At 42.6% G+C, this 17,818-nt stretch overlaps 2 protein-coding genes across 6 annotated transcripts in view; one reads left to right on the top strand and one right to left on the bottom strand.

The window, feature by feature from the left end:
• ralgps2 (Ral GEF with PH domain and SH3 binding motif 2) overlaps positions 1–17,818 on the top strand; it is a 359,688-nt gene that overhangs the window by 159,245 nt on the left and 182,625 nt on the right. The window lies entirely within an intron of this gene.
• The window catches only part of LOC145347974 (angiopoietin-related protein 1-like), a 71,810-nt gene that overhangs the window by 18,058 nt on the left and 35,934 nt on the right, over positions 1–17,818 (bottom strand). For all 3 annotated transcript variants that reach the window (XR_013887884.1, XM_080196007.1, XM_080196006.1), the window contains one exon: positions 13,701–13,894. Coding sequence is in view for 2 of the 3 variants with exons in the window: in XM_080196007.1 (XP_080052133.1) it covers positions 13,701–13,894 (194 nt within the window). In the remaining variant the exon portion in view is untranslated. The remainder of the gene's footprint in view (positions 1–13,700; positions 13,895–17,818) is intronic.

The raw sequence follows: 17,818 nt of genomic DNA, 5'->3' as shown, positions 1-17,818 counted from the left end.
ACAAGGGTTCACAAGAGCTGCGGGTAGAGTGCATAGAGTGGCTAACCCCCTTGTTAATCACAAGGGAGCATAGTGGTAGGGCAGGAATCTCAGAGGCAGCATGTGGAGACATTCTGCACTCACGACTGTGGAGTGCAATAATCTTACAACGCATTCGACCTTATCTCTAACTACAGTGTCCGCATTCACCCTCTTGCTGACCCTACAACTTCTTAATCTTACATGGCCTGCTGCTACATCTAGATGATCCCCTGGGATGCACATCAGAGGTGGAAATGGTCTGCTGTGTCCCATGCCCCATGGCTAGTGATGCCCTTGGCGGATGTCCCCTGGAGAACCAGAAACCTGGGGGCACCAGCTGAATTTTGAGTGTCATGGATGTAGCCATGCCACTCTGTTAAGCCTGCTGGCCATGGGATGCACCGGTGTCAGGAAGAAGGGATTTGGGAGGGCTGGGGACAGCAGGGGACTCCTGGGTGGATAGCCCCAGCATGGGCTCCATTGCTTCCTCCTCTCTTGGAATGCTCATGGGCGTCTTGGACACTCCATTGGACAGCAGGACAACTAGAATAAGCTCCTGAAGCCTTTTGTCACTTGGTGCTGCCAATCCTGGTCCAACATTGTCTGCACCATGGTATGCAAGCCCTCAGTGATGACCTTTGGGTTTGGACAAAGCTCTGGATTACCTCTGCAATTGCCTACTGCAATGCTCCTGAGGCCTTCAGCCATAGTCCTCAGCAACTTGGTCATGTCTTGGACCCTGCCATCCATGGCTATCACCACCTGAACCAGGCTTTCACTGTGGGCACCATCCTTGCAGTGTTGACCTAGATGGCATGCAATGTCAGCACCATCTCCTGCGACTGAAGGCTGTGGGATTCTTCCAAACAACCTTACAGTTGCTGGAATGTCACGGGCACTTCCTCCTGCCGTCCCCAACTCCATTTGTGCATCTCCAGCAACTCTGTAAGGACTTTTTCCAGTGGCCCAACATCTGGCTGGGGGGGCCAGCTGTGTACTCCACCTGCCCGATTCCTTGAACAAGCCTCCACCTGATGTGCATCAGCTGCTGTATAGCGCTCATCAAAAAGTGACCCTGAAGCCTATCAGCTAGTTCTGCCCAATGAAGTGTGTCCCTGCACTGGTTGATGATACGGATAAAGTCTCAAACACCTGGTTGGTGCTCTCCTCAGAGGTGTTTGCGGGGGTCACAATGGTGGGGGCTTGTGGGGGGGGGTTGCAGGGGGTGGGGGGCTCAACTCCTAAGGGCCCGGCCTCATCCAATCTGCAAGAGAAGACGTACAGTTCAGCGAAAGGGAGGGACAAGTATCTGGACAGCTTGGAACTTAGTTGGGACAAGTCGTATAAAGGTTTTGTGGCACTTGCCAACCTCACAGTTTCTTACAGCCCTCTCAGGTGCCTCCCCTGTGAGCTCGTATCACTCGCTTTTCAAAGGGGTCTCAGGAGGCACAACTCGCGTATTCCACCGCCGGTCTTTTCCTGTACCTGTGGCTATGGGCCGTCTTTTCCTTTGGAAGCATAAGGAGATGACTGAGAGCTTTGATGGCTACGGACCTGGGGGCAGGGCACCGTACCTTGACAGGATGGCTTGCCTCTCCTCTTCCTCATCCACCATCTGTCCTAACTCTTCCTCTGTGAAGTGTGGGGCTAGTCTACATGTGACCATCCTCCTGGCATGACTAGCTTTAGGTACATTGGGGAGGTCTTTCTTATTAATGGTGCACAGCTGCAGCCACTTCAGACAACTCACACGCCTGGAAACTTCATGACTGGATGTTTTGTGTGGAGGCTTTTCCAGTGCACTAAGTGTCAGGATTGCAGTGTGGAGCGTGTGGATAAGACTGGTAGGGATCAGTCCATTATTCTCATTGTTTTGACATTTGGAAATATTTTGGGAGAATTCTGCCCCTTGAGTCTTCTTCTCAGTAGAGCAGTGTCAACTTTCCATCAGACAAAGGCAAACTACTGTGGATGCTGGAACCTGAACCAAAGACAAAAATGCTGGAGAAAATCAGCAGGTCTGACAGCACCTGTGGAGAGAGAATAGAGCTCCAATCTCTCTCCACAGGTGCTGTTTTTCTGTTTTGTATCAATCTTCCTTTGATCTCTCACAATAAAACCACCCAGGTTTACATTCAGGCAAACTGCATAATGGCTCACATGATTCTCTTCACATACCTTAAATATAAAGCTGCAGGCCCCAAATATAGTTATCTTATAAACCTCGTAATTATATCATCAAGAATTGGCCCAGTGTCATGATTTCAGAAACAATTATTTTTATTGCCTGCATTATTACAAATGTTGTTTGGACTAATCTGAAAGTTTCATTCAATCTAAATTTGCAGAAACAGGATTCGCTCCCTACTTAAGATTGGTAATTATGTAAGAAATCAGAGGTGTTACATATTTAATATGCAGTATCAATGGTTTCCGATCTGCACCTGTTAAGCATCTTTCAGGTGTTTCTTCAGACGTGTTTAATTTATATTTTCGTTTGTGTCTGATCAATTGGAGCTTTTTGTTTCCTGATCACTCTAAATTGTTTGCCTTGCATAGCCACTCACTTGCATATTTATTATACACAATTTATGTTTTGTATATATAATCTGAAACACTTCCAATATGTTGTCATTTTCAGTTAAGCTGTGAGCACTCACTGAATTGTAATCTTGATGAGTGTTCTGCATAGCTTATGTGGGACAAAATGGATTTTACTTTGGGTTGCGGTGTTTCCGTATGAAAATTCAGTGATTTAGCTGACAACTGGCTTAGTCTTGGAACTTGAGCGTACAGGCAAATTGTCCTATTATGTGGTACTTGGTTGCCTGACTTCTTGGTGGCTTGGTTGAGAGCTGGGACTCAACAATGACCTGGGTGCCAACAACAAAGGTAGGACTAAGGAAGAGGTTCTCCTTATAGAGTATGAACAGCTCAGAGCTAAACTTAAAAAAAAACTAAACAGAACAACTGGATTACAACCTGAGCCATGAGCAAATTAGCAAAGGGTATATAAGATCTGAGACTTGAATGCATTGCTCAATGTGGGAGAAATGAGGCATAAGAACACAAAAATTAGGAATAGGAGTTGGCCTTTTGTGTACTCCACCGTTTGATAAGATCATGACTCGTTTGATTGTGACTTCAACTCCACTTTTCTATGTGCCCTCCATAACCTTTGATTTTCTTGCTGATCAAACATCTGACTAACTCAGTTTTAAATATATTCAGTTACCCAGCCTCCAGTGCACTTTACCCAAGGGAATCCCACAGATTAACGGCCTTCTGAGAGAAAACAATTCTCCTTACCTCAGTCTTCAATCGGAGAAACCTAACTTTTCCCAGTTCTAAACCTCATCAAGTCCCCTCAAGATCTTGTATGTTTCAATGAGATTGCCCCTTATTTTCCGAAACTTCAGTGATTATAGGCCCAACCTACTCAACCTTCCCTCATCACAGGAATCAGTAGAGTGAACTTTCTTCAAACTGTTTCTAATGCAACCATATTGTTTCCTGAATCAGACGACCAAACCTGTGCAATACCCTAGATATGGTCTCATCAACAGCTGCAGCAAAACTTCTGTACTTTTAAATTGCACTCACTTTGCAATAAATGACAGTATGTCCATATGATACTCCAACTGCCATGTTTTTTGCCCACTCCCTTAACTTATCTATATTCCTCTGTGGACTCTTTATGTCCTCTTGACAACTTAACTTTCTTATCTGTCTTTGTGTCATTAGCAAATTTAGCTACCATATGTTCCGTCACCTAAGTCATTCATATAATGTAAGTGGTTGAGACAGTGCAGAGGTCTCTGGGTGCCCTGAAGCATGATTCACAAAAAGTTGGTATGCCGATACAGCAAATGATTAAGGAAGTAAATGGAACATTAGCATTTGTTGCTGCCCGCTCACCATAACCCTTAATTCCTTTACTGTTCAAAAATTTTATCTATTTTCTTTAAAATATTCAATGAAGTAGCCTCAACTGCTTAACTGGGCAGGGAATTCCACAGATTTACAACCCTTTGTGTGAAGAAGTTTCTTCTCAACTCTGTCCTAAATCTGCTTCCCTTTATTTTGAGGCTATGCCCCCTAGTTCTAGTTTCACCTGCCAGTGGAAACAACTTCCCTGCTTCTATCTTATCTGTTCCCTTCATAATCTTATATGTTTCTATAAGGTTTGCTCTCATTCTTCTGAATTTCAATGAGTATAGCCCCAGTCTACTCAGTCTCTCCTCATAAGCCAACCCCCTCAACTCCAGAGTCAACCTAGTGAATCTCCTCTGCACCTCCTCCAGTGCCAGAGTAGCCTTTCTCAAAACCGTACACAGTAGCCCAGGTGTGGCTTCACCAGCACCTTATACAGCTGCAACATAACTGTTTTTAAACTTCATCCCTCTAGCAATGAAGGACAAAATTCTATTTGCCTTCCTAATTACCTGCTGCACTTGCAAACCAACTCCTTGAGATTCCTGCACAAGGATGCCCGTTCCCTCTGCACAGCAGCATGCTGCAATTTTTTAGCATTTATCTTATGAGGAAAGGTTGAGCAGGTTGGGCCTATATCCATTGGAGCTGAGAAAGAAACAGAGGTGATATTATTGAAACATGTAAGACCCTGAGGGGTGGCACAGTGGTGAGCATTGCTGCCTCACAGCGCCAGGGACCCGGATTCAGTTCCAGTCTTGGGACACTATCTGTGTGGAGTTTGCACGTTCTCCAGGTGCACCGGTTTCCCCCCACAGTCCAAAGATGTGCAAATTAGGTTCATTGGCCATACTCAATTGCCCCTTAGTGTTACAGAGACTAGCAGGGGAGTGGGGTTACGGGGATAGGGCCTGGGTGGGATTGTTAATAGTGCAGGCTCAATGGGACGAATGGCCTCCTTCTGCACTGTAGGGATTCTATGATTAAGGTTGGTGTTCAGAGATAGATAGATGAACTAGCAACACAGATAGATCCAATTGCCATTACAAAGACAGGAGGAACAAGGGTTGTGATTCTCCCTTCCAACTGTGCTACAGTGCAGAAAGAGTCCAATTAGACCATCACGTTTCAGGATGTTTCATCAGCCCAGGATGTTTTCCTTCATGGGGGAGTCTAGAACTAGGATGCACAGTTTAAAAATTAGGGGTCTTCCATTTAAGACTGCGCTAAGGAAATATTTTTTCTGAGGGCTATTACTCTTAATTCTTTAACCCAGAGAGCAGCGGAGGCTGGTCATTATATTTATTCAAAGTTGAGTTAGATAGATTTTGGATTTGCAAGGGCAGCCAATGCAATGGGGCATAAACACGAAAATGAAATTGAGGCCACAATCAGATCAGCCAGGACTTTTTTTTAAAGGAGCGGCTGGAGGGGCAAAATGGCCTCCTCTTACTTCTAATTCTTGTGTTCTTAACTGGGACAGGAAGGAATAGAGAGATTAACAATGAAGTGCACCAGAAAGTAATGTCCCTGCAGGGAACTATCATTAAAATATAAAATTCAAGTCACTTCATTTGAATGTTCAACCAAAAGGTAGATGAACTAATAGTACAGATAGATCCAATTTTTTAGCACAGCAGGCCAGGAGAATCACACGGGTTCCTGCAAGCATTCATGCTGCGCTTACGTCTCCCAGTGCCAGATTTTCGGCACAGTCTGCTCCACACCGGAAATCGGCGGGGAGGCAGGGTCAGTATTTAAATAGTATTTAGCATACTATTTAAATGTTAAAGGAAAGTTAAAGTAAAGTTTATTTATAAGTGACAAGTAGGCTTACATTAACACTGCAATGAAGTTACTGTGAAAATAGCCTGGTCGCCACAATCTGGCATCTGGTAGGGAACATAAGAACATAAGAAATAGGAGCAGGAGTAGGCCATCTAGCCCTTTGAGCCTGCCCCATCATTCAATAAGATCACGGCTGATCTGTCGTGGCTCAGTTCCACATTCCCGCCCTCTCCCCATAACCCTTAATCCCCTCACTTATCAAAAACCCATCAACCCGTGTCTTAAAAATATTTAGCAAGGCAGCCTCCACCACTTCAACGGGCAGAGAATTCCAGAGATTCACCACCCTTTGAGTGAAGAAGTTCCTCCTCAACTCCGTTCTAAACCGCCCCCCCTTTATCTTGAGGCTGTGCCCCCAAGTCCTACTGTCCTTTCTGAGCGGGAAGAGTCTCTCCACCTCTATCCTATCCATCCCATTCATCATCTTATACGTCTCAATGAGATCTCCCCTCATTCTTCTAAACTCTAACGAGTACAAGCCTAGTTTATTCAGCCTCTCCTCATAGCTCAACCCCCTCAACTCCGGTATCAGCCTAGTAAACCTCCTCTGCACTCCCTCCAAGGCCAAAGTATCCTTGCGTAAGTGCGGCGACCAAAACTGCACACAGTACTCCAGCTGCGGCCTCACCAATGCCCTATACAGCTGCAGCAAGACCTCCCTACTTTTATATTCAATCCCCCTCGCTATGAAAGCCAGCATCCCATTAGCCTTCCTGACCACCTGCTGCACCTGCAGGCTGGGTTTTTGCGACTCATGCACAAGGACCCCGAGGTCCCTCTGCACCGTCGCCTACTGCAGTTTTTCGCCACGTAAGTAATAGTCCTGAAGGAGAATTTAACATGGCCAATGCACCTAACCAGCACCTCTTTTGGACTGTGGGAGGAGACAGGAGCACCCGGAGGAAACCCACACAGACATGGGGAGGGCATGCAAACTCAACATAGACAGCGACCCAAGCTGGAAACCGAACCCAGGGTCCTTGGCGTTGTGAGGCAGCTATGCTAACCACTGTGCCATTATGCAGCTCCAATAAAAAATGATGTCCATTGTAGGGCTCAAACCCATGACCTTGAGATTAAGAGTCTCATGCTGTACCAACTGAGCTAGGTAGGCACTGAGCTATTATCAGTCCGAAGAATGAATTCTCCAGGCCAGCTAGCATCTCCCACCCCGCCAGAGTGTTCCACTCCAGCAGGGATTACGCTTGATCTCCACTAATATGGACCCGGCGGCCTGATCTGGCTGGAGTGAAGGGGGTGGACAATCGGGGACCCCAGGGGTTTGTGTGTGGGGGCGTGCCCCCTGGGCATGGGCACCTTGGCAGTTCCAACCTATGCCCTCAGCACTGCCCAAGCGGCAAAGTGACCATGCCCAAATCATAAGCAAGAATCTTGAAATTCAACATAGCAATTTAAGCACGTTTGAGGAGAGAGCTGGCTACAGTTGATTTGGGTAAATAAATGAATGGTATGTCCATAAATAAACAATGGGAAACATTTGAAAAAGTGAAAAACAAAAGTGCAGCAAGAAAGATCCATCCATGTCTTACAAAGAAAGTTCAGGACAGTATTAGATTAAAAGAAGAGATTCGATTTGATTTGTTATTGTTACAGTAAAAAGTATTGTTTCTTACGCATTATACAGACAAAGTATACTGTCCATAGTGAAGGAAAGGAGAGAGTGCAGAATGTGGTGTTATAGTCACAGCTAAGGTGTAGAGAGAAATCAATTTAATGTGAGGTAGGTCCATTCAAAAGTCTGGTGGTCGCAGGGAAGAAGCTGTTTTTGAGTTGGTTGGTTATGTACCAACCCGGACATATTCATACAGTCTCTGGTTATGTACCAACCAACTCAAAAACAGAGACTGTATGAATATGTCCGGGGTACATGGGATCCTTGATTATGCTAGCTGCTTTTCCAAAGGAGCGGGAAATATAGGCAGAGTTAATGGATAGGAAGCTGGTGTGAGTGATGGACTGGGCTTCATTCACGACTCTTTGTAGTTTCTTGCGGCCTTTGACAGACCAGGAGTCATACCAAGTTGTGATACAACCAGAAAGAATGCTTTCTCTGGTGCTTTTGTAAAAGTTGGTAAGAGTCATAGTGGACGTGCAAAATTTCCTTAGCCTTCTGAGAAAGTGGAGGCACTGGTGGCCTTTCTTAACTATGGCGTCGGTGTGGAGGGACCAGGACAAGTTGTTGGTGATTTGGACACCATTTCATGCCTGTTGATGTATTAGGGCATGTTCTCTACTATGCTCTCTGAAGTCAATGGCTATCACCTTTGTTTTATTGACATTGAGAGAGAGATTATTATTGTCACACCAGTTCACCAGACCTCTTTCCTGTGCCCCGTCTCATCGTTGTTTGAGGTACAGCCGACTACAATGGTATGTATTAGTTCAGATCAGAAAGTCCAAAGTGTTATATGAAGCCCACCTGGATCATAAGTCTTGCACCTTGAATCTGGCTAGGATAAGCATGATATGTTTCATATCAGGTATGATTCAAATGATCATTAGTGAGCTTTTATCAAACAAAGTTTAATTAAGATTATAGTTAACGTGTATAGTAAGAATATTAGCAATATGTTTTATCACTTATGACCACAATAATGTATAGTCCTTAACAAATATATTATAGGCTGCTTTAATCAAACAAAGAACCCTTACCATCGACAAAACCCTTTCCATAGGTTTAACACAGCAAAAACTAATGCTGACATGATACTGGAACCGAGTCCTTTGGGTTAGAGAATTGAAAACTCTCAGTCTTGAAGTTCTAGTAGTCCTCCTGATACACGTATAACAGTTTGAAGTCAGAACAACTTCCCAGAACACCTGAGAGACTCTAGACAAGCTTCTAATAGCAGGTTCTTCCCTTCAGGAAGGCAAGATGCATTGCTTTCAGATAACCAGCATGATTTCCAAAACCAGGGAGAGTGTGTGTATGTGTGTGAGAGAGAGAGAGTTATTTTCAATTTTATGCCCCTTCTAAAACTAAAACCTGCAGCTCAGAACTGAAAATGAAACCTCAAAATCACTAGGAAGGCAAAAAAAAGTGTCCAGAACCCATGACCTTCCTCTGAACAATGCAGAGTCATAAAAGATCCCAAAGTAAAAATAAACAAACCCCATTTAAGGGGCAATAAAAAGACTCCTAGAGATAACTTGGCAGCAGTGAGAGCTACAAAGAACATGATTTTTAAAAAAAACTCTTAAAGGTACACTAACATCCCAGGTGTCATAAGAACATAAGAAATAGGAGCAGGAGTAGGCCACCTGGCCCCTCGAGCCTGCCCCGCCATTCAGTAAGATCATGGCAGATCTGTCGTGGCTCAGTTCCACATTCCCGCCCTCTCCCCATAACCCTTAATCCCCTCTCTTATCAAAAACCCATCAACCCGCGTCTTAAAAATATTTAGCGAGGTAGCCTCCACCACTTCAACGGGCAGAGAATTCCAGAGATTCACCACCCTTTGAGTGAAGAAGTTCTTCCTCAACTCCGTTCTAAACCGCCCCCCCCCCCCGCCCCCTTTATCTTGAGGCTGTGCCCCCTAGTCCTACTGTCCTTTCTGAGCGGGAAGAGTCTCTCCTCAGTGTTGAGGATGATCATGGAGGAGATGTTGTTGTCTATCCTTACTGATTGCGGTCTGTGGGTTAGGAAGTCTAGGATACAGTCGCAGAGGGAGGAGCTGAGCCCTAGGCCACGGTGTTTGGAGATGGGTTTTGTAGGAAAAATGTTGTTGGAGGCTGAGCTGTAGTCAATAAATAGGAGTCTGACATAAGTGTCTTTGTTATCCAGGTGTTCCAGGGTTGAGTGTAGTGCCAGGTAGATGGCGTCTGGTGTGGACCTGTTGCTGCCATAGACAAACTGTAGTGGATCCAGGCAATCTGAGAAGCCAGAATTGATTCATGCCATGACTAACCTTTTGAAGCACTTCATAATGATAGATCTCAGAGCCACCGGGTAATAGTCATTAAGGCATGCTGCCTGGCTTTTCTTTGGTACAGGGATGATAGTTGTCTTCCTGAAGCAGACGAGGACCTCAGATTGGTGTAAAGAGAGGTTAAAGATATCAGCAAATAATCCCACCATTTGGTCCATGCAGGATCTAAGTGCTTGTCTGGGTACCCCATCTCGGCCAGTCACTTTCGTTGACTTTTAAGAAGGATGATCTGACGTCTGCGATGGTGACTTCGGATACCAGTGCAGCCGAGGCTTCCGGCTGAAAGGCACGCTCTCACTTACCTCTTGCTCTAAATGGGCATAGAATGCTTTGAGCTCATCTGGAGGGGTGCGTTGGTGCCGATGATTCTACATGCCTTCATCTTTTAGCCTGTTCTGTCTTGCAGACCATGCCATACTTGGTGGGAGTCTGTGTGGCTAGCCTGGGACTCTAGCTTGGTCCAGTACTATATTTTGATGGATTTCCATAGATCATATCTGGACTTCAGCAAGCAGTAGATATCCCTGTTCATCCATGGTTTCTGGTTGGGAAATACATGGATTTGCTTCTTTGCACAGAGTCTTCTACACTCTTACAAACAAGGTCAGTTACTGTTGTGGTGTACTTGTACAGGTCATTCATTGAGTTTTTAAATATTGACCAATCCACTGACTTGAAGCAGTCCTGTAGGAGATCATCCAATTCCTCAGCCCAACATTGCATGACTTTCTTTAACAAATTTTCCTATTTCAGATTTTTGATGTTGCAATGAATAATAGCCAACCTGAAGATGAGTATTTTAGAAAAGAGCAAAGGGCTACCAAAGTGTTGATCAGAATGGAAAAGGAGAATATGAGAGTAAACTAACCAGGAATGTAAGAGCTTTCACAAGTATGCCACAAGAGTATGTAATAACTAAAGTAAGTGCGTATCTCTTAGAAGCAGACATAGGTGAAATAATCATGGAGAATAAGGAAATGGCCAAGGCATTGAAACAGTTGTTTGTGTTTGTCTTCATGAAAACACAAGTTAGGTACCAGAAATAGAGGGTAATCTCGGGGATAATAAGAGGGAGAAAATAAAGGTAATTAATATCAATAGAGAAAAAGTACTGGAGAAACTCAAAGGACCAAACCTCAACAAATTCCCAGGACCTGATGGCGTACTTCTTAAGATTCTAAAAACAGCTGCAGAGATGGTGGATGCGCTAGCTATGATTTCCTAAAATTCCTTGAATTCAAGTCCCAGTGGATTAGAAGTTAACAAATGTAATGCTGCTTTTCAGAAAGGAAGGTGAAGGAAAACTGGGAACAATAAGCCAGTTACCATGACTTCAGTCATTGGGAAAGTGCTGGAGTCTATTATTAAGGAAGTCTTAACAATGAACTTAAAAAAGCATAGTATGATCAAAACAAGTCAGCATGATTTTACAAAAGGGAAATCGTGTTTGATAAGTTTATTAGAGTCTTTTGAGGATGTTACTAATGGGGTTGACCAAGGGGAACCAGTAGATATAGTGTGTTTGGGTTTCCAAAAGGCATCTGATAAGGTACTACGCAAAGAATTATGAAGTGAGATAAGGGCTTATGGAGTTGGGGACGATGTATTCTTCCTAATAGAAGATTTGTTAACAGACAAGAAATAGAGAATAGGGATGAATGGAACATTTTAACGTTGGTATGCTGTAACTATTGGAGTGCTGCAATGTTCATTGCTTGGACTCCGCCATGGTGATTGTCCCCTTAAGGGACTCTCAAGAGAGTAATGTATCTAAGTTTGCTGATGGTACAAAGTTAGGTGCATACGTAAGCTGTGAGAAGGGTATAAAGAGGCTCCAAAAGTGAGTGAGCAACAGGTTGTCAAATGAGTATAATATGCAGAAGTGTGAGGTTATTCACTTTGGCCGTAAGAATAGAAAAGCAAAATATTTTCTAAAAGATGTGAAACTTCTAAATGTTGATATTTAGAGAGACTTGGGTGCACTGGTTTAAGGAACACAAAAAATAGCATGTGGGTACAGCAATTAGAAAAGCAAATTTTATGTTGACCTTTATTGCAACAGCATTGGAGTATAAGAATAAATAAGTCTTGCTGCTGTTGTTTGGGCTTTGGTACAACCATACCTGAAACCATACCACATTTAAGCAAGAATATACCTGCATTGGAGGTGGTACAGTGAAGGTTCGCTAAAGTGGTCTCTGGGATGAGAAGGTTGTTTTGTTATGATAGCCTGAGCAATTTGGGTCCATATTCTCCTGAGTTTGGAAGAAGGAGAGGTGACCTCAAAGACGTGTTCAAGGTTGTGGAGGGACAGTTGGGACTAGCTGGGGGTGGGGGGGGAAGGGGGGAGTGCACCATGATTGGCATGAACCGGTTGGGTCAAAGGACTTCTTTCCACGCTGTATTGCTCTCTGATTGTATTACTATGACTAGACAGAGTAGACACTAAGATCTTCCTTCCCTGGCTGAGGAATCTACAACAAGGGGACTTATTTTAGAATAAAGAGTCAATCATTTAGGGGTGATATGAGGAGAATTTTCTTAACTCAAAATATTGTGAATCTCGAATTCTGTACCCCCAAAAACTTGTGAATGTGCCATCATTGAATATATTTAAGGCTTGATAGATAGATTTTTGGTGCCTCGGGGAACCAATTTGTGGGAAACAGGCAGAAAAATTAGTTGAAGCCCAAAATCAACCTTGATAATATTGAATGGTGCAGCATGTCAATGTGGTGCATGGTCAGCTCCAGCACATAATGTCTTATTTTCAAATCCCTTTTTCCTCCTGTGGTGATTTGAATGGAGCCATTCACTTAAAGGGAGATCTGCATAACGTCCGTTGTGGGGGCTGCTGTCTCATTTTAAGGTAATTAAATTTGAAAACCGGGTGCAGCTTTATCAGTGAGAACACAGGCATATTATTTGGTAACACTTCACAATTGGCATGAATGCTGTTTATTCTGTTCACAGCTCATGTGCCGTTCACAACCTATTCTGCTGTTGAAGACACTTACGACAGAGAATTCTAGAACGTGTAGTACGTTTTTGGTCATGATAGCTTTATTTTGCAATCTCTAAGTATAACTCAATGGCTTACATTGCAACATGAATTTGAAAGGAATTGGAAACGAAAACAAAATGCTGGATAAACTCAGCAGGTCTGACAGCAGCTGTGGAGAGAGAAACACATTTAACATTTTGAGGCCATTGATGTTTCTACAGAGAAATTGATAATCTTTGGAAAGTTGGTATTTGGTCATTTGGCTTTAACTGCAGCTTGGGGTTATTGCTTTATTTCCCCATCGCCTGCAGCCTCACCATCTCCTTAGTCAGTATTTTATTTTTAGTTTAGCTGGATAGTCATGTAGCTTTTTGTGATGCAGTGAACATATGTGACAGGCACACAATACAGAACTGCCCTGCTTTGGCACAAAAGAAGACCAAATTGTGAGAAGTTGTCAGAAAACAAAAATGTTATGCAGCAATGATATTCAAATTGAAGTCTACAAATGGTTCCCAAGGGGCCTGTGAGGCCTTAAACACAAAATCTGGATTTCTGTCAGTGCATCTGTAATTTGGCATTTCAAGCACAACATTTCTGTTGCCAAAACAAATGAAATACTTAACTTGTGGCTATGAAACTCTTTGCCATTTGGTAGTTATAGGTACCCTTTGGAAGTTTAGGATCAGGATTCCACTGGAGTGTTGTCAATATATGCAGGGTGTCATATGCACATGAAGGATTGAAAACACATGAGATCAGTAGTGTTGTCTATGACTGGAGTTTGGTATGTTTTCAGTGTGGTGGAAGGAAGTATATGGAGTACCTTGACAAATTTTGGCACATGGGCTATCCATAATGTTGTCAATGCAAAATGTGTGGTTATATCTTGATGAACACAAATGCTCGCTAAACAAAATAAGCAAAGTTCTTGACACATTTACCTTGTAGTTCTCCCAGTTTCTGAAGAAGTTGACTGCCCCATCAACCCTACGCTGGATTACTGTCCAGCCTCCCTGATCATGGCTGTGGTCACACCAAACTTGCATTAGCTTATCGGTGCCTTCTGGTTTGATTAGGTACATGCCACTGTTTGAATATCCAGCCTGCCGGACATGGTAGCAATCCTTCCATGGACCTGTGTAAAGGGACAGTGATCACCAATCCTATATATTTGTACAAAGCATAACCAGTTATCTCTCATAACCAGCTAATTATATCATCCTGTTTATTTTTAATGAATTTGTGACCAGAAAGGATATTCCATGAGAGGATGGATAGACGTGGGTTGTTTTTGTTGAAAGGGAGAAGAATGAGGGGTGACCTGATCGAGGTATATAAGATTATGAGGGGCATGGACAGGGTGGTTAGGGAGCAGCTGTTAACCTTAGTTGAAGGGTTAGTCACAGGGAAACACAAGCTCAAGGTGAAGGACAGGGCGATGTGTGGAAAACCTTTTTACCTAGTGGGTGGTGATGTTCTGGAATGCACTGTCTGGGAGGATGATAGAGGCAGGTTACCTCACATTCTTTGAAAGTACCTGGATGAGCACTTGGCATATCATTACATTCAACGCTATGGACCAAGTGTTGCCAAATGGGAATAAGCAGGTAGGTTAGGTGTTTCACATGTCAGTGAGCTGAAGGGCCTCTTCTGTATTCTGTGATTCTGTGAAAATGTTTTAGGACAGCAGATTGACTTTTTTTTAAAAGTTTAGTTAAAAGTTTCTTAGAAATGTAACTTTTCGCTTCATCAACTGCATGTCAAAAGCTCTCACATTATTTTATTGGAAATATACACTGACTTCACTTTTTTTGTTTGTTTTTAAATGTTGTTCTTAGTACATTGAGTTGGAAAGCATACACTCCCAAGAAAAATATCAACAAAGCTTTACAGAGTCATACATTCATAATGGCAGTGTGGGGCTAGTCTTAACAGAGACCAGTTCAAGTAGTGTCCAATCTATGTCAAATAGTTGTAGGCGATGACGGGAAACATGGGGAAATACCAGAACCACCAACTGAATGAGGACGAAGTGTTCCCTCTGCGCTGGGAATTTACTCAACACAAATGTATATCCAGAATTTTGAAGAGACTTGGACTGCATTCCAACTACTTGATGATAGACGGCGAGTACACTGATGCATTCATAAGTGAGAAATTCCTCAAAGATTGACCAAACTAAATATTTCCTGCACTCTGCTTTGCTCATTCTGTTTATTTTACTATTTAATTAGATTAAAATCGCTTTTTTAAAGCAATTTATTTTTAAAGCTCAGCGCTTATGAAATATTAGTCAGGAAGCATCTGTGACTTCAGACTAGCAGTAGCATATGGAAAAAGTTAGTTTACAGAGTGTAGCACAAATTCATCATGCTGCTGTGCCTTTCGCAACAATATGCAAGAATACAAACTTGAAACTGTGAACACAAGTAACATGAATGTACTCTGTGCACTTGCATTTCCCGATTTTTGTGTTCTCTTTTGTTAATAAACCAGCAGCACTTTTTTTGTAATTCTTTCATGGGGTGTGGGTGCTATTGTCTTTTTGTCTTCTGGTTCCCCATATAAGTTTAAAAAGTGAGATCAAATTTTGATTTTCACCTTCAGTTTTTTCTGTCCTTAGCTTTGGTGCTGTAGCAAGGTTGATGGGGTATAACAGCAAGCCTTTATCCAAGTTGGATTTTCTCATTGTTGAGAATACACTAGTTCTGGGTTAAAACAGCCCCATGCTCTGTTGTTTGAGCTGCATTGTTTCTGCAGTAGACGAGCATTTACTCTGCAGCAGTGAGCTTCCCAGTCCTCTTTGATTCTGGACGATTTATCATCTATCGCTTCTTATTTGGATTTCAAGAAGCGAAATATTACATCACTGTTTATACAAATCATTTATTTTATTTAAATTGCTAGTGAGTAGAATGTAACAATTGGGGTGTGAGTAATGATGAACTTTTGTTCACAATGTATCTCGTAAAATAATAGATCAGTGGAGAAAAAAATAATCTGAGTGCTGAAGTGCAAAAGCCAAAATTGACCAAAATTTGTTCTTAAGTCCTTACGGAAGCTCACTGGATGTTGTATTTACTTTTGGAAATCTGATTTTTTTTACTCCATTAATAAAACCAGATTAACAAATGGTCACTAGTTTTAGTTGGTGGACAAACTATAATCTACAGAACTTTCCTCTAAGATTTTTGTGTTCCTTTTTTGTTAATAAACCATCAGCACTTTTTTTGTAATTCTTTCATGGGATATGGCTGTCCCTGGCTAGAGCAGCATTTCTGTTGCCCATCCCTAATTGCTCTTGAGAGGTGGTATGGCATCTTAAAGACAGTTGATGGCGCTTTGAATTACAGCGACATATTGCTAGATTGCTATTTGTACTCATTTTTTATAAGGACATACCATTAAATAACCAAAACAATGAAGTACAGAAAAGGAAGTTCTTTTTCCCTAATTCTTCAGAGTAAAGCAGAAAGTAGAAAAAAGCATAACTGAAGTTTAAGGATGTGATCAGTGGTGTTTAATCAGGGACAGCAAAGTATTCTCAGTGACAGAATTTAGAGACTCAATCAGTATTTGGTACAAAGACTTATGACGATATCAGAATGGAAAATAACTTCACTTAATGTATCATTAGACTTCAGCTGGTGCTGATATCAGCTTAGGTATTAACCTGTGTATTGTGATTTTGGGCTCCATGTTACCAGCTCGCAGCACTGGTCGATCAGCATGGTGAGCCTGGAAGGTTATGGGCAAGGATAAGCAACCTCCTGACCTCTCTGATCAGTTGAACGTTTTCAAGGTGTTCAGTCACTCAATGCTTGGTTATAGAATCTCTTAATTTCCTACCGCCAGATGTTAGGGTATCTGGTCAATAATGCCCTGGTTTCCCTTCCACCTTTCTTGAATAGTAGAGTGACATGCAATTTTCTAAACTAAAAGAATTGTTCTTGAGGTGTGTGAACTTGGGAAGATCCCAAGGCATCTGCAATGTTTTCACCAATTTAACTTTAAAATTCTGGGATGAAAGTCATCTGATCCTAGAAATTTGTTACCCTTTAGCGTCATCATTTGCTCCTTCACTTTTAATTTGCTTACATTAATTATGTTGAGGTCCTGCTCCAGATTTAGTATTAGTGTTTTCGGGATGTCCTACATGCTATCTACTGTAACCATAGCTCAAAGTAATCGCTTAATGTGTCCATCATTTTCTTATTTTCATGTAAATATTGTGGCTACAAGAGCAAGTCAGAGGCTTGGACTCCTGCTACAAGCAACTTACCTCCAGGTCCCCAGCGCTTGTCCATCAGCTACAAGACATACGTCAAGGGTATGAAGGAGTATTCTCCATTTGCCATGATGAGTGCGGCTAAGTAGCACTTAGAAGCTTGACACCAGGCAGGACATAGCAGACTGCTTTTTTGGTATCCAATCCACAAATGTTCACTTCCTCCACCACCAACATGCAATGACATCAGAGTGTATTATCTACAAGATGCACTGCAGGAACTCGCCAGGATTCCTTAGGCAGTACCTTCTAAACTCACATCACTACCATCTAGAAGGACGTGGGAATACCACAACCTGGAAGTTTCCATTCAAGCTACTCACGAGCCTGAGTTGGAAATAAATTGCAATTCCTTCAGAGTTATTGTGTCAACATCCCAGAACTCCCTCCTGAATAGCATAATGGACTCCCTGTACCATATGAACTGCAGCAGTTCAAGAGGCAACTCACCACCACCTTCTCAAGGCCAATTAGGGATGGGCAATAAATGCTGGCTGAATCAGCAACACCCACATCACATCAATTAATTTCAAAGAATTATCTTCTCACATCCTCCTCCATCCTCCCAACACAGGAATGAACTCCTGTGTATTCTCCTTAACCTTCAAATGAAGGACCAATATTCTGCTCATTCTACTTGATCTTCAAATAAGGGGCTAATGTTGTACTCATCTTCTTTCATGATTATGACATGCAAGATATTTGCAGAAAAATGCTTCTGTGATTGAGAGAGAGGTCAAAAACTCCTGGTGGTCTTGCACCTTCACAATC

This window comes from Carcharhinus amblyrhynchos, chromosome 9 (assembly GCF_965287045.1).
Source record: "Carcharhinus amblyrhynchos chromosome 9, sCarAmb.v2.hapA, whole genome shotgun sequence".
Taxonomy (NCBI): Eukaryota; Metazoa; Chordata; class Chondrichthyes; order Carcharhiniformes; family Carcharhinidae; genus Carcharhinus; species Carcharhinus amblyrhynchos.
This window is presented reverse-complemented; position numbering and strand designations above follow the sequence as displayed.